Below are 26255 nucleotides of genomic sequence, written 5' to 3'. Positions count from 1 at the left end.
GGGGAGCTCCCCGTCCCCGGCAGCACAGTCCCCAAGGTGCCATCATGGCTGCCCCCCCCCTGCACTGGACGCCCCGCCCCCGGGACACACGCCAGTTCTCCACCCCCCAGTGCCGGAGCATGAAGCTCCACCACTGGGACCCCACAGGTTCCCTAACACTGGGGTAGGAGATTGTCCTTGTTAACCTCCTTGCGGATGTTTTCTGTATGTGCAACTTTAAAAAAAAAAAAAGCATTGATAAGCGTGCATAGAGAAACAGAGTTAATATTTTTGCTGTGTAAAAAACTCTTGCCTCTCTAGTAGATATAGGCTGATTAGCCAGAAAGAACTGAACTGAGAGCCAAAGTAATGATCCACTCACGTTTGCACAAAACTTTGCCAGACCAGCGTTTGTTTGACTGACACATAAGCTCCTGGGGACCGTGCAGCTCATAGCCCTTCTGACATCGAATGTCGCATTTCGTTCCCAAGACGTTTTTATAATACCCTCCGCGAGGGCTTCTGCAGCTGGCATAGCCGTATTTCACCTTGATAGGAGAGCACCATGGTGTATCTGGTAAAAGACATACGTGCATTTATAAGAGGAAAAAGAAAATGCACAATAATACAGGACTGTATCTAAGGCTGCAATTCCACTTGCACAACTGACATCTGTTCGTGCAATGGAACTTTCCTCTCCTCTCCCCACAACCTTCAAAATCTGTGCCAGAGGGTTGGGGAACCCTTCAGAGCAGATTTTTTTTTGGGGGGGGGGGTGAAGGGGAGAGGAAATTCCCTTGCTTGAATGGAGTTCTGCATACACATTGTTGGATAAAACCCACACGTTTAAAAGTGGTGTTGGACTAGAGTTTACTGGGAAGAAAAAGAGAACATAAAATTACACAGAGAGAGGTAGACTGGAAGGTGATTATAGACTCCCTCCAAAGTAACAGCACCAAAGGCAGTTGCTTTCTATGTGTGGCATGTGAATTATATTTTCTGTTCAAATCTTGAGCCACTAAAAATCAAAGGAATGACTAGCACGGGTGCAGTGGGAGGATGAGCACTGACCCCTTAGTTTTCTGCTTGCGGATTAAGCCTGCCACCATGTGGACAGTTAGAATTATTAGATATTTTGTTAAATTTTTCTCCTCAAAAGGAAACCAAACTATATTCCGTTTGGTTATAGCTCATATATTTACTTAAAATGATTTTTTAATATAATGCTGGATTTTAAGTTCTGTGTCCAAGAGTTAGAAGTAACGATTATCCCAAACAATGGAATCTTGCTTATTAAGCCAAGTCTTATTTGATGTGTGGTGAATCGATATTGCACTGTCCTTGAGGCAGTAGGGCAGTAGTAGTCTATGGCATATGCATCAGGAAGGGAGATCAAGGCTGGGGGCAGCGCTGGAGAGAGGGGGCATCTACAATGTAATACTGGGTGTGCGACAAAAACTTACACATAGCATCCAAACTGATGAATTAATGTGCTTAACAACGCACATACAGCCAAGGCAATTCAGTTTAAACACTACTCCCAGCAAAGGAATCTCATGAACCTTTTTCTACAAGTCTCAATGACACCTTTAAAAACGAGTCACAGTAAAAGGCACACGTGCAAGAGAGAGATGGGTGATGGGGGAAGTACGTGCTAGGGATGGGGGCAGGAGATGAGGGAGATTATCCCGTGGTCTGCTGATTGGGCAGCTGCAAGGTGGCAAAAGAGCAGCAGGGTAGTGGTGCTGAATTCTATGTATTGAAACCCACCAGCCAAAATATGGGCTGCAGGCCTCTAGTTTTAGGTTAGTGGAATTTGCTCTGTAAAATTTCTGCACTTGCAGAGGAATGATAGAATACTTACCACATTGTTTATACCAATGGTAGGATACTATAGACACAAGCATGCGTGTACCAGATTAAGGGACATTTGCAGCCTATTCAATAAAGAATATATATTCCTGACATATATAGACACAAGGACAAGTTTTTTTCGAAACTTCTGAGAACTGAAATGCATTGGATATGCTCTTGTTTAGAGGTTCTACTCCATATTGAAACAGAAATGACATTTTCAACTGACTGGAGGCAAGGAGTAAAGCACTACAGGAATACATAATGCAGGCATATGAAATTCTTACTAACTTTGGAGTTATGCCAAGATAGAATTATCAAAGTCACTGCATAATGTAGAAGGCAGAAGGAACCTTTTAGATACCAACATCATATGTGGGGTTTTTTAAAAACCTAGTACTTCGAAACTGAGTTCAGAAACAGTTTGAGCCAGTGCAATCTACGAAGCTCTGGTATAATACAGGGACAGCACTTAATTCCAGTCTGCAGCCTGGCAGCTGAATACTGGAATTAAATCTCTCGACCACCTGCAAAGGCAGCTCCACTTAGTCTATGATCACTGGGCCACAGCAAGATGCCTCCCACTCCTACTATGGTGCAACTGGTAGCTTTGAACTACATGATGACAGACACCATTGCTCTGGTGCCACTGCCACGGTGCCTCCACCCACAATAGAGCCCACCCCACAACACAGCAAGGATTGGGGATGTAGTGGTTAAGAGCGGTAGACTCGTAATCTGGGGAACCGGGTTCGGGTCTCTGCTCCTCCACATGCAGCTGCTGGGTGACCTTGGGCCAGTCACACTTCTTTGAAGTCTCTCAGCCCCACTCACCTCACAGAGTGTTTGTTGTGGGGGAGGAAGGGAAAGGAGAATGGTAGCCGCTTTGAGACTCCTTCGGGTAGTGATAAAGCGGGATATCAAATCCAAACTCTTCTTCTTCTTCTTCTACCCACCTTGCAAATAAGATTATTTCTTCTTACTCTAGTTGCGGCGATGTCATGCAACAATATGCTTGCCTCCTAATCCACTGTGTTGCTAAGTTGTGAGCTCAGCTCACAGGATATGTGGTGGGTTTTGTTTATGAAGCTAGTGGCAATTACTAGGGTGGTTTTTTGTTATGAACAGAGTTATAGGCACCTTCTACATGAAGGTTCCAGTTGCCATTCTTTCAAAATATTAAGCTCTAAGGTCTACTTTTTATGATACCAGCTTCTGTTCTTTTGGATTTCACATTCTACCCTGAGCATTCCTATAGCTTTATTACACCATCAGATTTTGAGTCTGCATTGCACAGAATGGGTAACCCTATTAGCCAAAGTTCAGACAGCAAAACGCAGATGCAATCCAATAGATTTAAGGAAAAATAAGGTTAGGCGTGCTGAGACAGATACTGGTGTGGACTGAATAATCCTGTTTATGCTGAAGTACACAAAGGTACACGGGTGGCACTGTGGGTTAAACCACAGAGCCTAGGACTTGCCGATCAGAAGGTCGGCGGTTCGAATCCCCATGATGGGGTGAGCACCCATTGCTGGGTCCCTGCTCGTGCCAACCTAGCAGTTCGAAAGCATGTCAAAGTGCAAGTAGATAAATAGGTACCACTCCGGCAGGAACGTAAACAGCAATTCCGTGCGCTGCTGATTCGCCAGAAGCGGCTTAGTCATCTGCTCACATGACCCGGAAGCTGTATGCCGGCTCCCTCGGCCAATAAAGCAAGATGAGCGCCGCAACCCCAGAGTCGTCTGCGACTGGACCTAATGGTCAGGGGTCCCTTTACCTTTACCCGTTACACAAAAGTAAACACACAGAAAACTCACTAGCTCTCTAATTACTTCCCTTCAACATGGGTAATTACAAACAATCAATGTCAGAGAAGCACTCAGCCATAAGAAGGTTGCTTCATTCTAAATAATATGTAAGTATGCCATTGTATATAAAAAAGCTATTGCTCTATCCAAAAATATGCATTAGGGCAGAATGGTAGGTAGGGCTTTTGCAAGCCTGTTAAATGAAAACAACAACCCATTTCACTTTCAGTTGTCACCAGCAATTGATTTGTTTAGAAAGGCTGCAAACAGTATCCTCTTAATAAAGGTTATGAGTTTACCTGTGAATTCTTAGGATTGCCTGGTTCATAATTAGCATACTTTTTTGGGGGGGGAAGGAACTGATACTATTGAAAAGCTATGGAAAAAACTCAGTAAAGTATCACCAATCAGGTAGAGATCACAGACAACTTTTAATTTTAATGCTATGGTGCATGAAAGAAGAAAGCAGCTTATTTTTAATTAACATGAACTATCTGCTTGATCTCCAAAAACTGATGTCAGATAATTAAAAACTTTTCCTTGGAAATAAAAGGAGAATCCATGAGTGGTGCTTCTACCATCCTCTGCTGTTCAACAGCAACAAGTACAGAAAATTCAAACACACATGAAGTCTGGCAATTCCAAGGCTGTGACTATGTCAGCACATCTCCATGGCAGCTTAACATTCCTACCTCTCTCCATATATCCAACTTGGAAGCCATGTGGTTTATATCGCGTTTACAGTAACTGTGGGTCCCCCCCCCCACACACCTCCATTTCTTTCCTCTGGAAGAAGGGTTGCCAGATTTTTGCACCTACATGTCAGACTCATCTTATGCATTGCTCTACAAAATCAGAACCAGGGACAATGAACTTGAGAATATATCTGTAAGACTGCTAAATAAGCAGGCATGAGTAAGATGGGAGAGTAAAGATTATTTGAAAGGAAGGAACATCATACATGACTTGTGCACAATCATTATTTTGGGGGTGCAAAATATTCAAACCAGTTTGAATATTTTGTATAAGGGTATTAATGATGTAAATACACATATTTTCATGGATTCGAAACAAACAAAACCACAGCAACGTAGCACTGGAGTTCAAATCATGATATTCACAGCTATTCACAGAATAAATAAACCGTGCAAAAAAATCTGGCTGGCACAGACATACCCTAAGGCTTCATGCTCCAAGCGGAAAAAGGATAAAAAAGCTTTCTTGGCAATGGGTGATCCTCATTAGTATATAAGCAAAGCATTCACCTTTATATCTATTGTGTGCATACACGTCTTCATCATCTTCTAGCGGTGAGTATCCCGATCCTACAATAAAAAAGAAAAACAACTGCAGCAAGCAAGGAAACAACATCCTTGAAAAGCGTAAGGAAAGCTCTTGCAGAGATGAGCGAAGGCAGAATTAGGATGTAACAAACATCCTAGAGCAAGTTAAACTGGGTAAGCTTTCATGTTTATTAGACTTGCAGCAAAATCAGTTTATAGTGAAATGGATAAAGATATACACTTTAAAACCGAATGGAGTCTAATTGTTACCCAATATAGATTGAGTCAAGGAAGGCTACAATTCATCTTGTAAGGAACTTCCATCACAAATTAAGATCTTACGCGAGTCTCAAGAGATATTTCACTATAAGATGGTTCAAAAGATACAAGTGGATGCATCAGCCATCCTAGCAAACAGCTGTAGAGGCAGAATACAGATGTAACTACCATTCCAGATACATATGTGACTGAGCTTAATCACAGCTATTCAGCACAGCCAATGCAGCTAAAATGCCATTACATCCATTTTACCTTAATGCTATTCTGGCCAGTCAAAATAGCATTTTATTTAACTACTGAATATAAAGACTGTAAAAAAGAAAAGAAAAAAGGCTTACCTGGGTGGACCTGGAGCATCACGACGTTCTACCAGCAATGTTATATTTGTGTTAATTGAATTAAAATAAACTTTCAACACAAGAGTACAGAGGCATATATTCACTTTTATTCGGCAACTGCGGGCAATCCTTTTAGGATTCGTCCCTGTATGTCCAAGCAGAGTGATGCACTGGGGAAAAAATAAAATGAAATCCTCCCATATGCACCAGGCGAGACAATAATGGAGACCCTTGATGGAACTGGGTCACTCCATGCAACTCATGGAACAGATGACTGGCACAATCACCTTCAACAGAGCCAGGCACCTGTTTGACAGGAGTGGATGGGCTAATAACACCAACTCATCCCTTTGGCAAGTCAGCTTGTGGAGATTATTGTATGCAGCAGTGTGTTTAGAACCAGCTACTTTACACAGAGGAATCCATCCACCAAAAATATATAAGCTAATCCTAGAGAAAATCTGAGGAACTGCACAGATACTTTATTAATCACAAGCAGAATATGCAATACACATTAAGGTACAATAATCCTATCTAAGTAAATGCTGAATGAGGTATGAATAAAATAAAAGAGATGACCATATAGCACCTCAAAGATTTATAAGTCTCGTTAAACGTTCGTCTCCTCTTTTATTTTGCATTTTAATAGAATAGATATAGCGGGTCCCCTGCAGAAGAGTGAAATTCAAACAAGCTGGGATTATTATAACTCAGTCTGTGATTGGCTGTGCAGCTCTTCTTTTTATAATCCACACATCATTCACTAAAGCACTGTGGTTATGTGGGTTTTTTAACATCTATGGCCCTAGGACATACTACTAATACTACTACTACTACTACTACTACTAATAATAATAATAATTACTACTACTACTACTACTATCAAAAGTGATTATGAAAAGGTTCACAGACTGGTACAAGCATGAAAAGAGGGGAACTATCACTCACCAACAGTGAAATCACAGGCTCACGGTACTCAAGTAACCACATTTCGAAGAGCACTCATAACCGCAATTGACACCTCTGTGTGTTTGAAGGGATGAGGAATCACGTTTTCAAAGCAATAGCCACAATGTAGTTTGAATGCCGCAAAATAGCATTTATGTTACAAGCAAATTGTAGCTTAAGGAAGGTTATCATATGCAACAAATGAGTTAACAACTGTATAATTGTGCAGAAAATTCTGACACTTCAGAATACAATATTCCTTTATTTTTTTAAGAGGTCATAACCCGCATCATTGTGCCAAAGACAGACTATTATAGTGGGCTTCATCTTCCTCATGGACAGAATCAATTTGCTTTACCACCCCCACCCCCACTTTTGCTGGTACAGTTTTCCTAGTATTCTACTCTTGTTACTTTCTTTAAAACTGCTGATGTCGGCAGACATGTTGGCATGTCAACAGCTCCATGGTAGAAAACACTAAACTTAGTAGAATTTTAAAGCACTGCTGAGCTATGTAAGATTTAAATAGCAGTCTCTAACGGCTTTGAAGATGTTACTAAAGGAATGCTTTGTTGTGCGCTATTTGGCAGAATTCTGGGGTTCTGGTCTCAATGTTCAGCTCAAGAAAAGTGTCAACAAAATGTATTCTTTCAAACAATTTTTCAGAGAATTAGACTGAGTGCTCCCCAAAGATGCCTCATGTAAAAGTAGCAGACTGGTGGGCAATATTTGAAGAGTTAGCTCTTTCAGTGGTTATTTCCAGAAAATGCCAAGAACATTTAAAACCCCTTATTAATTTTTAATGGAACTTTTTGCTAACTTCCATGGAGCACTAAGGCTGCAATTCTATACTTGCTTACCAGAAAGTAAACTCCACTGAGATTAATTTGCGGCCCCTTCAGATGTTGCTAGACTACAACTCCCATCATCCCTGGAAAAATGGCTATGGTGGCAGGGAACAGGAGTCTAACAACATCTGGAGGGCAAGAAGTTTTCCACCCCTAAACTGTCAGTCCCTAAGCCATGCATGCACCATAAATTTCACCACGCTCCAGTCCATGCAGGTGCAGTTATTAAAAGCACAGAAGAGAGTTAGTTCCATGTGAGGAAAATTCTTGGGGGCTGCAAATAATTTAGTTTGCTCTGTCAGGGTGTTTTTCAGAAAGATCCCACTGTTTTTGAAATTACATGCTTCAACTTGTTTTCAAGAGAAATCCTACAGAAGCAATACACCTCTCAAGCTGACAAAATTAAGCTGCAATTGTAGTGCAGAACAGAATAACAGGCAATTAATTACCTCAAAATAGTTTGGGGTGGGAGGAATGAGTGATCAATCAATATCCCGGGAGGATATCATTTTCAGTTACAGGAAACCACCATTCTTATCAGGTTTCATGGGAAATGTTGATTACAAATAGACAATGGGATATATCCAGTGTCAGTCATTCAGAGTAGACCCACTGAAATCAATGGACTTAAGTTGGATTCATTCAGCCCATCATTGTGTCCAGGTCACTGCAAGTTAATAAAACTGCATCATTGGGAAAAGGGTCTACAAATCTGCCTAATCTCAATCACCAGGGGTACATACGTACAAAATCTTGGCATTTAGCATGTACGAATATGAGAAGCTGTTACTCTAGGAACAGGAATAATGGAGGCAAGCTCCATTTTAGCCACAAAAGTTGTAGATGGAACTTCACTGTTCAGAAACATGCACACACCAATAATATGATGCTAGAGCTATGCCCACTATGGGGCAATTATACATAGACCTTGGGCCAAGGCAATTTGTTCATTCTTAGGGAGCTCCAGAGAACTAAACACTAGCTTATTCCTTCCCCTGTGCAGATTGTACTGACCACCTGCAGAATTGTACTGACCACCTGCAGAATATATTCCTCCTCTGTGACTAGGAAAAGAGTCCCTAGGAAGTCATCAGCTTTGCCAACTCCTAGATAGTCATGAGTCCCACTGAAGAAGCACAAGACTGTAATGTTTTGAGCACTACCCACCATGCATAACACTGCACAATGAACTTTGTGAAGAACTATGAAGCAAAGATACAAAACTTTGGAAAGAGCCTTCCTTATTTTATGTTTCAGTGTTGTAAAAATATAGCAGTTTGTGGACGGACCATGGGGCTAGAAGGAATACGACACAGCTACAGGTTTGCTACTGCCAACAAAACAGTGAAATTAAGCCAATAGTATTTATTATGGCTCTCAAAGAAATCTCCCAAATCATATGCTAGACTTTGCCATTATTTCTCCTTGAGAAATTATTCCAAATCTATTTTTAACAATCTGGCACACAGTAGCCTGAAAATCTGCTTTTGAGAATGCAAATGGAAAATGTGCATTGTTCAGAATTAGCCATTTATTCAATGAAACATTTGGAACAGCAATCCATTTATGCAGCATTTGAAGTCAGGCTATTTCAAAATACATCTTTAGAAGATTAGGAACAGAAGAAACAATTAGTATTAGATGTACAAAACATTCCATGTCCCCTTCACTGATATTTCTGCTTTACCAAAGAGTGGCAATTCACATTCAGCTGTTTTCATGGATATCTGCTTTTCATTATTTTTCACCATCCCCCATTCAAAGCCTTGATGTACTATAATGCATCAGGCAACAATACATTGCTGGTTTTTTATATACTTTCAAATGAAAAAATGGTATAAAAAATGTACCTGCTTTGAGGCAATTTGTAACGGTACTTCTGAAGGGCTGTCACATGGAAGATGGAGCGAGCTTGTTTTCTCCTGTGCCTGAGACTAGAACCCAATGGATTCAAGTTACAATAAAGGAGATGCTGACTAAACATCAGGAAGAACGTTATGATAATAAGAGCTGTTCAATAGTGCAATGGAAGCCCTTGAGATCGTTCCATGGAGGTTTTTAAGGAGAGGTTGTCTGGCCATCTGTCATGGAAGTTTTATAGTTGAAATTTTTGCTTTGCAGGGGGTTGAACTAAATGACTCTCTGAGTCCCTTTGAACTCTACAATTCTATTATTCTATTATTAGACCACTTACGTTTAGCTTGGGAGCAACAGACAAGCAGTTCAGATAACATAACAAGCCAGTGGTTGTAGTTTGCTGCCCTTATAGCACAGCGTGGCCAGGAGGAGCAAAGCAGAGACATGCTCAGCAACATGATCACCAAGGAGCAGCAGTGGCCCAAGCAAGGGGAGGTCAAAAGTTAATGGGATGCAAGCAAAGGCAAAGACACATTTGCCCCTGCAGCTGATGTCAACCATCTAAGTTATCTCAGCTAGGTCCTGGAGATACTGTCTGAATAATCACTAGTGCTGCCTCCTGGCTAGTGAAAGGGCTGGTGCCTTCTACTGTAGCCATTGGCTCCTTTGCCACAAAGGGGCTTCCAACTGTGGGGATATCTTCTCAGGGCTCTATTGACCTGTGAGGACTCTGTAGACCAGCCATGAGACTCTGGTGGCAGAGGTGTCTCTTCAGAGGAAGATTTGGTGCCCAGACCCACATGGGGTGCACTATCTTTATTTTAGAGGTGCATAGAACTCTGCCTCTGAGATCTGGTCTGGGGCCGTGACATTCATTTGTATTTAACCCTAGTTAAGCATTATGGTTTAACATGGCATGTAAACACAGCCATTACATACAGCAAGCAAGATGGCAAAAGTTATCTGATAATAATTCCTTTTTATTTTGTTTACGAAGCTTTTATGCTTCTTTTCCATTTTTCTAAAATTCCAAAGTCCTGAGTACGGTGCCAAATGCTTCAACTGAAACACAACCAACAAGAAAATACTACATTTTGGATACCACCCAGTCCTGTGCGGAGCACAAAAGCCTGCATATGTGGAAAATGTGGGTTGTAATCTAATTGCATATATAATGCAGTGGAACACAAGAGGCTTGGAGAAAGCAAATGCTGCCAAATGTCCCAAGTCAGGAAGGCTACAAGGAGGAGTTCTTCAAGAACTCAGTCAAGGGCTTTGGGAAAGGTGCAGAGGAGAGAGAAAAAGCCTAGTAAGATGCAAGAGAGGTGGCAAAAGTATAGATGGTGGGAGCTGTAGTGGAAATAACTTCTAGTAATAAGCATTTTAAACCATTAACCTAGTACTACCTAACCTGGTGCTACCTAAAAATAAGCTGATAGCTTGACCCAAGGTCTATATATAATTGCTCAGCAGTGGGCATACATAACAGCACAATTATTTAACCTTTACTATAATTGTCAGTCTGTCCTTTTTTGTATTTCATTTCCCCTCTCACCTTATTCTGTGTATTTCCCCCTTTATACCCATCTACATAAAGGTAAAGGGACCCCTGACCATTAGGTCCAGTTGTGGCCGACTCTGGGGTTGCGGCGCTCATCTCGCTTTACTGGCCGAGGGAGCCGGCGTACAACTTCCAGGTCATGTAGCCAGCTTGATTAAGCTGCTTCTGGTGAACCAGAGCAGCGCACGGAAACAGTGTTTACCTTCCTGCCAGAGCGGTACCTATTTATCTACTTGCACTTTGACGTGCTTTCGAGCAGAGACCGAGAAACGGGAGCTCACCCCGTCGCGGGGATTCGAATCGCTGACCTTCTGATCGGCAAGTCCTAGGCTCTGTGGTTTAACCCATAGAGCCACCTGCGTCCCTACCCATCTACACAGATACCTGCTATTTAGAAGACCGCTTCATTCCATCTGATGGATTCTAGTCCACAGCTCATACCATAATAAAACGGTTAGCCTTTAAAGTGGCACGAGACTTAGGAATATAAAAACAGCCTGCAGGATCGGGCCAAAGATCCACCTAGTCCATCATACTGTTCTCACAGTGGCTAACAAGATGCCTGCAGGAAACTAGGGGGCAGAACATGAGAACAAGAGGAATCTCCCCTCCTGTGGTTTGCAGCAACTGGTATTTGGAAGCACTACTGCCTCCATCATGGTTTGTAGCCATTGATTGCCCTCTCCTCCATGAATTTGTCTCATCTTCGTTTGAAGCCATTCTAGTTGGTGGCCATCACTGCCTCCTGGAATAGTGAGTTCCATAGCTTGACTAAGCTCTGAGAACTTTTTCTTGTTTGCATCATAGCTTAAAGGTAAAGTTTAACCCACAGCACCACCCGTGTCCCGCATCATAGCTTAGGTGAGCCTTAAACAGAGGATGTCCTTGCTCCCCTCACAGTCTTAACCACCACACTACTTCAGCTCTCAGATATCTGTGAAGGAAAAAAAGTGTGTAAAGCACTCCTAAAATACATTTTGAAAACTCTCTCTCTCTCTCTCTCTCTCTCTCTATATATATATATATATGCAACATAATTTGGAGCTCAGAGCCTAGTGTCTCATTTCCAAAGAAGTCTTATATTTTGAACCTAGTTCTGACACAGAAGACAATTTCTCATCAGAATTGGAAAGTCAGTGGCAAAAAGATGGACAAATTGCATCTCAGAACTGCCAGCCTGAACCACAATTCACAGGAGGGTAAACCTTTGTGGTAAGTGAGAGAAGAGACAGGCTGACTAACAGTAACTCATGCTTTGCCATACCACATTGGCCAAAGTTTTGCCAGGCTTTTCAGTAAATCCCTCAGTACAACTGACGAAGTGTGGAAAAATACTTACTTACTTATCAAACCTTTATTAGGCATTATACAAATAAAACGATAAAAGAGAAAATAGCATATAAAAGCCTTAAAATATATATAGAAGTGTGGAAAAATACATAAAACATTATACAGAACTGCAACGTTTTTCTGAAGTTGTGTGTTTCAGTGGTTCTTTCCAGTAATTAACCCCAAAAATGAGCCCGAGAGAGGAGTTAAATAAGAATTGTTCTTCCTCCCTAACGTACTTTCATATAAAGAAGACATACCTTCTTCCTAAACTAGAACACAGTTATGCATTCTGGTTGAATAAAATAATTTCATCATCCCTTAAAAAACACACAACCCCCCCCCCCTCAAACTTCTAAACTATGGGCGACAAATTCACATTGACCATTTCTATTGCAAAGCAAGCTTTGAATACTAAATTGCATACTAAATTTCATAGTGAATCTTTGTAAACCATTCCACTTATAAGATATTGGTCTTAGTAACCAAGCTGGTAAGGTGGCAAAAGGTGTGTTTGCACATGAGAAACATGAAATCCCAGAGTTGGTCATGGTTATCAAAACAGAGTATATGGTTACCATAAATTTGACCTAATTTGGCAGCAGTGTCATTTTCTAAGCAGCTATTTGGGTAACTGGAATGTTTTGAATATGGTGATATTTAACTGGTTTAACAGTGCTATGTACATGTTTACTCAGAAGCAAATCTCACTCAGTTCAATTGAGATTGCACACAGGTAAATGGGTATGGAACTTTCACCCCCCAAATGCATGGGCAGTCACTATGAGTCATTATTTATTTAAACTACATAAACTGACTAGTGAAAGTACAAACATTTCAAGTTTTAGAAATTTTCTATTAAACAAAAACAACAACAGATCACCCAAACAGCAACAAATGTATTACTAATGTTTGCCTAAGTAGCAACAAGTACCCTTGTAGAGTTGAGGATAATGTAGTCTTTTCTGACATAGGACCACTTCCAACTTTAAAAAGGCATATCCAACAAAAACCCAAGCTCACTGATGGTACAAAAGATTGAACACACAGTAATTTGAGAATTCCAGTTATGTGAACCATGTGTGTGATTTTCACTATAAAAGGAACAAAAAACTTCAAAACTCAGCAAGATCAAAACAGAGCTAGCTGACTGGCAATGGCAGTTACACATGTGCTGTTCAGCACATGTTGGAGTTCTGCAAACTTGGTGCTTTGCCATTTGAAGTGAACTTCAGCTGATGCAATTCAAATCAAGGAACTGAAGCAAATTTAGCATCATATTCAGCCTCATGGCATAAACTGTATAGCAACTTCACCATCAACAGCACTAATCTTACATGACACAAGAAGGGGAACTCCTTTTCCACACCATATGCTCTTTGGGGCCTGGAGCTATTTCTGTAGTGATCATCAGTAAGCTTTTCCCAGTGGCGTAGCGTGGGTTGTCAGCACCCGGGGCAAGGCGCCCCCTAACCCGTGGATTTGCGCCCCCTAACCCGTGGATTTGCGCCCCCTAACCCGTGGATTTGCCCTAACCCCAGATGTTGCGCCCGGTGCGGCCGGCCCCCCCTGCACCCCCCACGCTACGCCACTGGCTTTTCCCACTTCAGCTTAGGAAAGTCATGCAGCAACAACAGTTGCATTCGCAATGTACATCGAGTTAACAGAGTGCCTATTCAGAACTTCCCCTAAGTTCAATAAGCGTGTATAGGATAAGTTACTTCTAAATGAGCAATGACACACTAAAAAGTCAAGCCCCTACCCCTGTAGAAAACTAAGCCTTCAGATGAGGCATGGGATAGGGGAAAGAGTTGAAGGCTCAGCAGAAGCCAACCTCAGATTTAGGTTAGTGGATACACACACACACAAAAGTCCAACTCCCACAAATCACAAACTAGTTGACACTATGCAGGAGCTATACCAAGTCTCAGAATCTGTGGTTTTCTTGATTGACCAAATTAGCTCAATAATCGCACAAAACATTGTGTATGCACCACTGTTTCTCAGAGATACGACTAGTCACATCTGTTTGTTCAAGACAATTAGCAATTGCTCCTAAGTGAGTAGATGAATGATAGCACAGCAATATGGAAAGAATGCCTGAGCTGCTTTTTGGAGAACAGAAAAGGGGTGCACTTTTAATATATGGAACAGGGCAGCTGCAATATTGCCAAGGTGAGCTGCCCTTGGCCAGAGAAGGCAATTGTTTCTACTTCATTGCTGGTCCCAACATTTTGAAGTTTGGAGAAGGTAGTTTTAACACCAGAATAGCAGCTTTTTAGACTGCAAAAAGTGGACCTTAATGATACTAGGGAACAGCCAACGGCAACAGAGTTCTAGTGTTTCTTCTGGATTTTTTTCAATAACCTTATCCAGAAAGCCAAACTCTGAAGACAGCAACTTCATGTAGCAAAAAAGTATCCATTCGTATACAGTACAGTGATCTGTCAGTTATAAGTAAATACAATTTAGTCAGACAGAACTTTATTGCATGTTAGGTTAACAATCATTGTATCAAATACTATTGTGTTTAGATCTCTGGAAGGCATGGAACATAAATTTAAATAAATAAATAGGTTCAGTTATGAAACAGTGCAAATCTGCTTCCAGCATTTTTGCATTGGCAATGTTAGCTGAATTGCACCAACAAAAATAAATTCAAACCTTGATTACAAACACAATTCACTAACTTTATGACCCCCAGTGGACAACTGTTACTTATGCAAAGTATGCTTGAAGGCCCAAATGATGCAATGCTCATCCATTAAGCATGCTCAACAACTTTTTAAAGGGGGGGTTGCATGCACTTAACTTCAAAATTGCACAATCTCACACACATTTGGCATTGGGTTGCTTTTTAAAGCATTTGGAACTCTTGGATTTGGAAGTAAAGTAAATAGCAGTAAAATGACAGTGGTCTCTGGAGAATGGATTCACATTGTCACTCTTTTCCCACCACAAGAAGATTTTGTTCTAATCACCCAATACATACTCAAGTGCCCCCACACAAGGCAATTTAGCAGACACTATGGTTTAAACCACAGAGCCTAGGGCTTGCTGATCAGAAGGTCGGCGGTTCGAATCCCTGCAACGGGGTGAGCTCTCGTTGCTTGGTCCCAGCTCCTGCCCACCTAGCAGTTCGAAAGCATATCAAGTGCAAGTAGATAAATAGGTACCGCTCTGGTGGGAAGGTAAATGGTGTTTCTGTGTGCTGCTCTGGTTTCACCTGAAGCGGCTTAGTTATGCTGGCCACATGACCCGGAAGCTGTCTGAGGACAAACACCAGCTCCTCGTCCTGTAGAGCGAGATGAACGCTGCAACCCTAGAGTCGTCTGCAACTGGACCTAACGGTCAGGGGTACCCTTACCTTTATGCATAAAAACAGTAGTTGACAAAATTCCACAAATGAACGTAAGGCAAAACCTAAGTGGTGGCAGGAAAAATTAGCAACTTTTTGGCAAATGACAAATAATGCTCTTATTCATTTAAAATCTTCCTCAGAAGCAGATATTTCAAACCAGTCTCAGAATTTTTTTTTTTAAAAAACACCAAACCAAACCCATGGCTTTACCTTGAACAAATATCCTTTCTGTCTTGAAAACGGAAAGGGGAAGCGTGCAGATTTCCATGCTAATAAATTAGAGTAAATGTGTTTGCCAAATGGGAAGGCACATCAAACTGCTCAAAGAAGTCATTAAGAGGTTTGGAGGGAAGTGTCACCAGTATGCGAATGACACTGTGCTTTATTTATCCTGTTTTGACAAAACCAGATGTGGTGGTAAAAGTCACAGAATAAGTATGGGGAACCTGGTCATTACCTCAGCCAGCACGGCCAATGAACAGAGATGATGAGAACTAGAGCCCAACAACATCTGGAGGGCCACAGGTTCCCCCTGTCATAAATGGCTGCCTGAGATTAGCAATCATCAATTGATGAGGGTGAGCAAACCAAAGTTCAATCTAGATGAGATAGCGCTATCAAGTTGAGTCTGATTAGTTTGCAAGTTTGTGATTCCCTTTACGGTTAAATGGACTTGCACTTCCTCTGAATTGTAAGATGAGCAGGTTGAACATACTCCTCAGCCTGGCTTTTCCTCCTGGAACCAAAGGCAACAGTGCTTTTCACTCCCTCAGTTTGATATGCCAGCTGAGGCCAGTGCTACAGAATGGTGAGCTATCCACGGAAATCACCACCCTATGGAAGGTGCTCTGTTTGATGCTGCCCTTGAAGACTGTTTGCAAACTTCAGTTAGCTTAGTTCAGAACTCATAAGTCCACTTGTTACCAAGAATAAGCAAATGGAAGCACACAGCACTGGTAGCTAAAGAACTTTATTAGCTTTCAGCTTGTTGGAGCAATTCAAGGTGCTGGTTCTAGCCTTGAAAGCCATAAAATAACCTGGGCCAGACTACCTCAAGAAGCATCTTCTCCCATGGAATCTTCCCTACATCATAGGGAGCATTACTCCAAATCCCATCTTTATCTAACTTTTGATTGATGAAAAGAAGGAACACAATATGGTCACAATATGGTCTTTTGTGACCATGCTGCGGAACTCTCCTTCCCAGTTATGCTCTTATAAAGACTTTTTTTATTGCAGCAAGCAATTGGATGATAAAACATGACTGCATCTTAACTGCTGTGCATAGGTGTTTTAGGCTATTGTATTATTGTGTATAGATGATGCTGTTTTATTGGCCACTGTTTTACATTTTTCATAAGCTATAAACTGCACTGATATGGAGATTATATCGTAAAATAAATAAAACAAATGCATTTTTCCCAGCGGCTAATGAACATACAATAAAAATGCCTATCTACAAATACAACATAATTAAAAGAGGGATGTAAAACTATTATTTTGCATTCATGTGTAAAACACATAATACTATGCTCCTGGAAATTAGAACACCCTGTGTCATCTTGCAAGCCTCTCCCAGCACTGTATTGCCATTAAAAACAGCCAATTCCCAAGAGCGTCCAACACTAGTGAAAAATGCTAGGGTCCTACTCATACAAAACATACGCATCCTCTGCTCTTATAAACTATTCCAGAAAGAGAGATGACAGCAAACTAACTTGTTCATGAGAATCAGATTAAGGAGCTATGAAATAGCAAGTGTGCAACTCTGTACCAGATTTATTCAGCATAGTCCTATGTCAACAACCAACATACATTTAAACACAAGCAGAAGCCCCCTTGGGTAGACTAGTAGAAAGCCAAATATAGTACATTGGGTACCCACAACCCATCATGATCAAAGGACCTAATATACTCTAATTAGCACTTTTAACAAGAAAAGCATTTTATAGTTTTATCTTGCTCCTTCTTGCATCATCAATGCTTATGGTTTTCTTTGATTTTTGCTTTTAAAAATATATAGTTTAGTTTTGCCCTGTGAGGTAAATCAGTAGAATTCCCATTTTACAGAACTCAGGCTGAAGACTGTCCCTGGGCCACACAGGGAGGCTGTCACTTGACAGGGATTTGAACATAGCCTATAATCCAGTTAACAAACCAGACAAGAACATCTAGCCCAAAGGACCCTGCCTTTAGCACGCAGGATCAGCAGGCTGAAACTATCCTGACTAAAGGCTAATGATCAGGTTTTATTCACAGAGCCACAAAAAGCCATGGTGAGCTTGTTGCATGCATTCACTACCACACACAGGATTCAGATTTTGGTATGACCTGGCTAATATCATAGAATCACAGTTGCAAGGGACCCCGAGGCTCAATGTATCCCAACCCCGTGCATTGCAGGAATATGCAGCTGTCCCTTACCAGGATCGAACCTGTAACTTTGGTGTTATCAGCACCACACTATAACCAACTGTACATGACATCAGACAATCTTTTAAAAATATATACTGCAGATGATCCATGTGAGCAGGAAGTCTAAACTGGGTCTTCAGGTCCATCGGTGAGTATGCCATGCCAGTGTGATAACACTTCTCAGGCAGGCACAGCAACTTGACTTTGATGTGATGCTCTGGCACGGTTTCCATGCCAGGCATCACATTTAAACTGTGTGCCAGTACTTTGTATGTAGTGGTGGATACAAGGCTAACTGAAGCGTTTGCCAGTCATTCATTATTCCTATACACGTATGTACCACATAACTCACGTGCATTCACGTGCAGAATAAGACTGAAGCCAACTCTTAACTACACACAGGTGTTAGGTGCATTTACAAGTTATCAGGTTTGTGTGAAACGCTTACGTGGACGAGACCGCCGTTGCCCGAAAGATTAGCACCGGCTGGGGAGTCAACCCGCGCCGACTTTTAAAGTCTCTCTCCCCCCCCTCCTCCCAAGCAGCCTTCAACAACTGACGCCCCAAGACTACTAGAAGCTTTGTTTCTGAAAGGAAATTCTTATGCAAAAGAATTGCAAACCCACACCACGAGCACACTATATTCTTATTTCGGGGCGTCCCTCACGAGGGTCGGCCGCCGCTTTCCCACCTTGGGCGTAACTTTCAGCCAGGTTGCTGCAGCCGAAGACTAAGCGGCGTCGGCGTCGGCGGCGTCTCTTTCCTCGAAGGCGCCTTGCGCGGACTCGGAGGCGCCGCCTTCCCCGCGCGGTCCCGAATGCATCCCCGCCGCCCCCCTCCTCGGTTTCCGCCCCCTCTCCTGAGCCCCCTACCTTGGTACGCGAGGCTGAAGCGCGCGCCCACCGCCAGCAGGAGAGCAGCCAAGCAGACGGAGGGGCTCCGCATGTTGCCCTCGCCCTGGCGCCCCTTCGGCTCCCACTGCAAGGCTGCCGGCCGACGCGAGAGCCGGGAGCAAGCGGGCGGCTCGGGGAGGGGCGACGAGCAGGCAGAGGGGCTCCCCTTGCAAGCTCCTCCCTCCGCAGCCTCTTCCCGCTGAAACTCTTCCCCACAGCCTCCCTCCTCCTCCTCCTCTCCCCACCCGCGACGCGCAGGACGCCGAGCCCAGCTGCAAAGCAGCGTCGAGGGAGGCTGAGGTGGCCCCAAAGGGGCGCCTTCCTAGCAGCAGCGCTCGTGCAACGCTCCCGAATCAACTCTCTCTCGGCGCTGGGATTCCGCCAGTTTAAAAAAAAATAAATTTCCTCCACTGCGGTTTCAAAATGTATTTTCCCTCCACGGGCCGTTTGCAGAATCAATTCATTTATGATGCGGGAGAAGCAGGAGCTTGGAAAGGGTCAAGCACACCACCAACCCGCCCAGCCGCCTCCTGCTTTGCTCAAGGCGACGCTTGGGTTTCCCCCTCCCTTCGTCAGCCCTGCTTGTAATCCAGACCACGATGGTCTCGCGCGCCAGACAGAAAGGATGCCTGCGGGCTCCCCTCCTGCCTCTGAAAGGCTTGAGGCCTTCCCAGACATGCCCGCCGCCCAGGAGCTTTTGGTGTGTGGCGGGACTTCTTCCAGCGTTACCCCTAGGCCGACACCAGTAGAGCGGTATCCTGCCGCCACTCACGGGGAGCGGAGCCTTTAGCAACTCTTCCTGCTCCGATGCAGGGACGGAAGAGAGCACTGCTTAGGTTTTAGGCCAGTTTGGTTTTCACAACAGGGACATAGTGGTTGCCTCGGTTCCAGTAAGTGTGGAGTAAGAGATGCAAAGTGACCTCCGCGTGGGCTTCCCAGACATATCTGGTCAGCCACTGTAGGAGCAAAATGCTGGGCTTTCGGGAAAGAAAATGCAGAGAAGTACATGCATGGACAATTGCATCAACGGTGACACCTATCTTCCTTAAAATCATTCCTCAAAACTCATTTTTTTCAGCATGCCTTGTCTACTAGATCCTAATTCCCAATTAACCGAGCTTTAAGTACATGTAATGGAATCTGCAGACCTTCATCTCTCCCTCTCTCCATTTCCCCAGTTGGCTTTTAGATTGTAAGCCTCTTGAGAGCGGAGTGTTCTCTAAATTGCCTGTTTCTTATTTATTGGAAACACTTGGTTTTAAAACGACACTTTTCTCCCTCTGTATGAGGCACTAAAGACTGCTCACAAACCATAAACAATGATAAAACAGATATAAAACAAAAGTATGAATAAAAATAACACCAAGTTGGCAGATATTACAATGCATATTCAGATCACCAGGAGAAAAAGGAGAGCCAAGAATTTGACATTCAAACCTCCTGCAGATTCAGCAAACATCCAACTAGAACAAACAAAAAAATCAGCTTGACACTGATTTCCATTGGGTAAGAGACCAAAGAAATCTTCCAGGACAGGGCACCACAGTGCTTTTACCTGATTAACACAAAACAGGGCATCTCCTGATAACAGGCAGTAGTTCTTCAAGTATCCTGGTCCTAAACTATTTACAGTTTTTAACATCTTCATCTCAAAGAATAAGTAACTTAACAAGTATTCTTCTGGCTATCTTCCTGAATCAACTGCAATGTGAATTTATACTTGTAGATTCAAATGATAAATTTGTTTATAAAAAAACCCCAATAAAATATCTCAACCCAACCTTTGAAGTACAAAAATATATTTTTTTATTAAAACACAGAGTTAAGGCCACGACATTTCAGTAAGACTGTGATACTCATCTTTGTTGCAGTAACTAAAAATATTAATACAAATAAATACTAGGAAGTTGGTCCAAAATCAATGCAAATCAGTTGAAACATGCTAATTTTACAAAAAAAATATCCATCAATATGATCATTATATATCTGCCATTATCATTTTCAAGTATAAATTGCAGTATCCGCTTGCAAGCTGCCAGTTATGACACCACATTTATGCAAGCATTATAAATTTAAACATCAAAGTATTACACAGGTAGAGGACGTCTTTTTGGCCTGATGTGGTGCCTCCTTTTGATTTTCTTTAGCATGGTTCTGATTTTCGTCTTTTGTCTTCTCTTTAGGTAAGTCTCCTTGATTGCCAGTTTCCTGCTCACTGTGAGGAAGATTTTCAAGTTTGTTTTCATCACAGCTGTGTGCATTCTTCTGCTTTGAAGTCTTTCGTTTAAAAAAAGAAAACTAAAACACACATAGAAAAACAAAACCCACATACAATTATTAACTATTTTGAAAACTATTGAGTATGTTTGACATTTTTTTAAGGCAGAAAAAGGAGTCTGCATGCGCAACTTTTTACTTATCTGGACATAATATGAAACAAAATGTTTATATCTAGAGAGATGATTGCAAGTTTGACTCAAATATCTGCATCTTGATCAATGTTTTTTCAGAATTTAAGTTCCACTGAGTTAAGCAGGGCTTACTTCCAAGTAAGTCTTGCAGAAAGCATAATACAGTACTGCAATCTTAAACCAGTTAACTGTGCTAGGACTATTGCCAATAGAAGCAGGATGAAGAAGAAACATTCCTAATGAATTATTGTAACACAAACAACAAAGCATTATGCAACTATGATAATTGATAACAGATGTTTGTTTACAACATCCAAGTAGACTGCAAAAGATTATGCTCAAAAATAAATGGGGATATGTCAACAGAAACATTTGCTGCCTTCAGACTGAACAACTAATTCAGTATGTAGTACTCTTGGTTGCAAATTTATCCTATCTAAATAAGCTGCACCCATAGTTTTCCAAGGGAGAAACAGTGATTAACTCCCATCCTGAGAACACATATTTGGAAGAAACTTGGATTTGAGCCATCTAAAGTTTCATACAAGGGCAAAGCATCTTGACAATTCACAGACCATGCAACCAAGCTACACAATACTTTCAACTTCTTAAGGTATGCAAATATGGTGCAGACTTTCCCATAAGTACTAATTTTGACTACAGGATGATGAATACATCTTTTCGATGTTCCTTCATTAACCTCCCTTGCTCCACACATAACAAATTAGCACATCTGAGACTATGCTCAAACCTTGGTTCTTGACATGATTTTTCAATATGCCATCTTTTTTTTTTTAAAGAAAGAGCATTCAAAAACCCTCCACCTGCAGTCTGAAGTTACATAGTTTAAACTTTAGAGCGTTCTGCCACATGCTATTTCTGCATGTTTGAATTGGCTCTTCGTTAAGAGAATGTAGTAAAAAAAAAAAAGGCTAGCAACTTTATATAATCAACAGGTTAGAAATTCAGATTAGCTAAAAAAAATGAACAATTAGCTCAATGTATAGAAACACTCCAAATTAGACTACAGTACTGTGGTTTGATATTTAGTAGCAACGTAGTGCTAGGCACTGAACACAGAAGCCACGGTTTTCCTTCCCAGAAAGACTGAAAACCAATATCCCTATTCTAAACATACACACTTGGAAATAGCACTGAGCTATGCATAAGCAACCCAGCCGGAAGCTTGACTGCCATTAAGATTATCCATAATTGTCATTTATATTTATCAGAAATCAATAAAGTACATAGAGACACAAAAAAGCCATGCTACCTTGTTTAAAAACGAGTTTAATGGGCATAAATGATTTTATATGTTTATTTGTCACTGTAGTCAAAATAAGGCTGCCTCTCCCACCCTTTAGAAAATATTAGTTTAGAAGAAAACTGTCTTGTTTTACATTTTGCTAGGTTTCGGAATGCCCAGGTACATTCAAGAGGGTAAAAAACCATGATAATTTTGAGAAAGAGTACTTTGTTATTTCTTGGGAAGATGCTAATTTGTTTCCATTAAACCCTATTTTAATATCTGCACCCCAAATGCATCTATCCAGAGCCATTACTGATCCTTCCCCATCTTCACTATTTGCTCACCAAGCATCCTGCAGATTGGATGCCCTACTACACTGTGTACAACGATTAGTAAAAGTATTCATTAAGGTTGCAAACCTATACTCATTTACTTGGGAATAAGGCCCAATGAAAGGGGCGCGGGTGGCACTGTGGTCTAAACCACAGAGCCTAGGGCTTGCCGATCAGAAGGTCAGTGGTTTGAATCCCTGTGATGGAGTGAGCTCCCGTTGTTCAGTCCTAGCTCCTGTCCACCTAGCAGTTTGAAAGCAAGTGCAAGCAGGAAGGTAAACGGCGTTTCCGTGCGCTGCTCTGGTTCGTCAGAAGCAGCTTAGTCATCCTGTCCACATGACCCGGAAGCTGTCTGCGGACAAACGCCGGCTCCCTCGGCCTATAGAGCGATATAAGCGTACAACCCCAGAGTCGTCCAGGACTGGACCTAACTATCAGGGGTACCTTTAAGGTCCAATGAATAGAAAGGAAAGTTCTAAACATGGTTTCAGGTGCATCTCAGGTTTAATAATAACACACTTCCTTCTGTTGGGGGTCAAGTTATCCAGGATGAGATGTAAAAAAAAATCTTTTTTTACCCTTTTTGCCTTCTGCGGTAGTTTTGTCTTGTCCTCGTCACTGTCTGCGATTGCTCCTGAAGAATTGTTTGTGACGCAAGCCACTGCAGTTTCACACTCTGAAAATAACCCAACAAATTAGCTGCCATTTTCAAAGTCCCACTTCCGACTAATTCAGCCAACACATGCTTAAAGTCATGAGCCATTCATCTTAAACATGGAGGAATTTAATGGGATATTCAGTAAAGCTAAAACTAGACAGCCAAACCTCAAGAATTTTAGTTTTATTTGACTCATATCTATTCTTAGTTGTTGTTCCCATTGGGATCCAGACACTTATAACAGAAGAATGAGTATAATGTTGGTGGGCATGTAAATTGTTTTGTCTAAAAATCTTACAGGCAACAGAAGGCAGGGTATTCTCCACCAAAGCAAGAAAACAACAAACATGACCCATCCCATAAGGTTCCCTAAGATATCTGAGCTGCATTGGAACAGAGGAATGTTCTGTGCTACTAAGAGTATCTCCACATAGCAGAATAATCCTCCCTCTCTCTTTTGATGCACAACCATAGCATAGTGGCAGAACACACACTTCATTATTCACCCAGGCCTTCGGATCTTCCATTACTGTGTTCTTGGGGGCTGAGTTTGTTGTAATGGCTGCTCCATGGCCAGCTTTGATGTATTGTGGTTTAATTAGTTTAAGTATATTGTTTTGTTTTAGTGTGCTATAAAACCACCCTGTGGTTTTAGACAAAGGGCAGTCTATAAATAGAATAAAGACACAACAGATCCCAGGTTCATTCCACGGCATCTCCAGAAAGAGCTGGGGAAATCCTGTTGGAAACCCCAGATAGCCACTGCCAATCAATGTAGACAACAGTGAGTGTGACAGATGAATGGTCTAATTCAATATATTGCAGCTCATCCCAGTTCCATATCATAGATCTTATAACCAAAAATAAAACACGCCAAAACTGGTGTGAGAGGGGAGAGAAAACCGGGAGTGGGTGGACATGACACTCAGCTGCAGTTTATTAAGCTGTAGTTTATTGAGGTGGGATTGTTAGGTCTGAAGCTATTTACTTCCTTTATGTATATCACAGGGTGGGCCTGACTTATTCGTGACAAGGTAGACAATTGGGAAGACTCTGAACATGGACAGAAAACAGACATTCAGATCACCAGAGACTGAGGAGGTTTTGCCCCCCAAGACAATTTTAGCCCTGATTGCAGTAGATTATTTTTCCCCATACGAAACATAGAATTGTAGAATTGGAAGGAACCTTGAGGGTCAACTAGTCCAACCCCCAGCGGTGCAGGAATCTCAACTAAAGCATATGTGAATGGTGGCCATAAAACCTTTGCTTAAAAACCTCAAAGGAAGGGGAGTCCACAGCCTCTTGTGGGAGTCTGTCCACTGTAGAACAGCTCTTACTGTCAGAAAGGTCTTCCTGATGTTTAGTCAGAATCTCCTTTCTTGTAGAAGGGGAGTTTATTGGCTTGTGGGGGTTTTTGTTCTTGTTTTTATTATGTATTTTCTGTTCTTATATTGTATTTCTATGTTGTAAACCACCCTGAGATCTACAAATGAAGAGTGGTATAAAAAACAAACAAACAAACAAATGAGAAAACAAGCTTGCTCCATCTTCCATGTGACAGCCCTTTAGATAATTGAAGATGGCTATCATACCTCCTATCAGTCTCCTCTTTACCACGCTAAACATACCAGACTCCCTCACTCCAGATACTTGAACATTTTGATCACTCTGCTCTGCATACATTCCAGCTTGTCAACAGTCTTCTTAAATTGCGGCACCCAGAACTGGACACAGTACTCCAGGTGTGGTCTGACCAAGGCAGAATAGAGTGGTACTATGACTTCCCTGGATCTGGACACTATATTTCGGTAGATGCAGCCTAGAATAGCATTAAATTTTTTTGCTGCTGCTTATGGTCTACCAAAACCCATAGATCCTTTTTTGCTTGTACCATACTACTGGCAAGCCAGATGTCCCCCATCTTATATTGGTGCAGCTGGTTCTTCCTGACTAAGTGTAGAACCATACATTTATTCTTATTTAAATTCATTTTGTTAGTTTGGGCCCACTTCTCCAATCTGTTAAGGTCATCTTGAATCTTCTGTGGCATTGGCCAACCCTCCCAGTCTTGTGTCATCTGCAGATTTGGTAAGCATCCCCTCAATACCTTCAGGCAAGTCATTTATACAGTCCTCGAACAACAATGGGACCAGGATAGAACCCTGCAGTACCTCACTAGTCACTTTTTTCCAGGCTGATGAGTAGTGGGCTCAATTTTGTGGAATTCCCTTCCACTTGTGATCAGATCTCTTCTTGAACTTCCAGGGACTACAGAAGATTTTTTTTATTATAACAAGCATTTAATTGACATCTAGTTTTATAGGTTTAATCAATTGTTTATCTTTCCCATATTTTATTTCTTGTGTACCACTTAAGAGACAATTGTAGTTAAGTTGTCTCTGCAAACTGACACTTAAAGGATCTCTAAAAAACAAGCCCTTTTGTTATGCAGCTCAGATCTTAAAGTTTCAGCCTGTATGGGAACTATAGGTAAAGGTAAAGGTACCCCTGCCCGTACGGGCCAGTCTTGCCAGACTCTAGGGTTGTGCGCTCATCTCACTCTAGAGGCCGGGAGCCAGCGCTGTCCGCAGACACTTCAGGGTCACGTGGCCAGCATGACAAGCTGCATCTGGTGAGACAGCGCAGCACACGGAACGCCGTTTACCTTCCCGCTGGTAAGCGGTCCCTATTTATCTACTTGCACCCGGGGGTGCTTTCGAACTGCTAGGTTGGCAGGCGCTGGGACCGAACAACGGGAGCGCACCCCGCCGCGGGGATTCGAACCGCCGACCATGCGATCGGCAAGTCCTAGGCGCTGAGGTTTTACCCACAGCGCCACCCGCGTC

The 26255-nt window shown here is 42.1% G+C and overlaps 2 protein-coding genes across 5 annotated transcripts in view; both read right to left on the bottom strand.

Annotated features, from left to right (window-relative positions):
- SRPX (sushi repeat containing protein X-linked) overlaps positions 1 to 18911 on the bottom strand; it is a 29944-nt gene extending 11033 nt beyond the window's left edge. Inside the window, exons 1-3 of one of the 3 annotated variants that reach the window (XM_028727404.2) lie at positions 18736 to 18911; positions 4910 to 4969; positions 362 to 553 (exon numbers count right to left, since the gene is read on the bottom strand). In XM_028727404.2, the coding sequence (XP_028583237.1) occupies positions 362 to 553; positions 4910 to 4969; positions 18736 to 18808 (325 nt within the window). In that variant the 5' untranslated portion in view covers positions 18809 to 18911. Of the gene's footprint in view, positions 1 to 361; positions 554 to 4909; positions 4970 to 5544; positions 6324 to 18735 lie in introns of those variants that run through there. The other 2 variants (XM_028727405.2, XM_028727406.2) reach the window with 2 other exon arrangements.
- Positions 18912 to 20538: 1627 nt separating this feature from the next.
- The window catches only part of RPGR (retinitis pigmentosa GTPase regulator), a 38362-nt gene continuing 32645 nt past the window's right edge, over positions 20539 to 26255 (bottom strand). For both annotated transcript variants that reach the window (XM_077927382.1, XM_077927383.1), the window contains exons 17-18: positions 23327 to 23424; positions 20539 to 21054 (exon numbers count right to left, since the gene is read on the bottom strand). In XM_077927382.1, the coding sequence (XP_077783508.1) occupies positions 20836 to 21054; positions 23327 to 23424 (317 nt within the window). In that variant the 3' untranslated portion in view covers positions 20539 to 20835. The remainder of the gene's footprint in view (positions 21055 to 23326; positions 23425 to 26255) is intronic.

Source organism: Podarcis muralis, chromosome 4, assembly GCF_964188315.1.
Source record: "Podarcis muralis chromosome 4, rPodMur119.hap1.1, whole genome shotgun sequence".
NCBI lineage: Eukaryota > Metazoa > Chordata > Lepidosauria > Squamata > Lacertidae > Podarcis > Podarcis muralis.
Note: the sequence above shows the minus strand (reverse complement) of the source record. Positions and strands in the feature narration are given on the sequence as shown.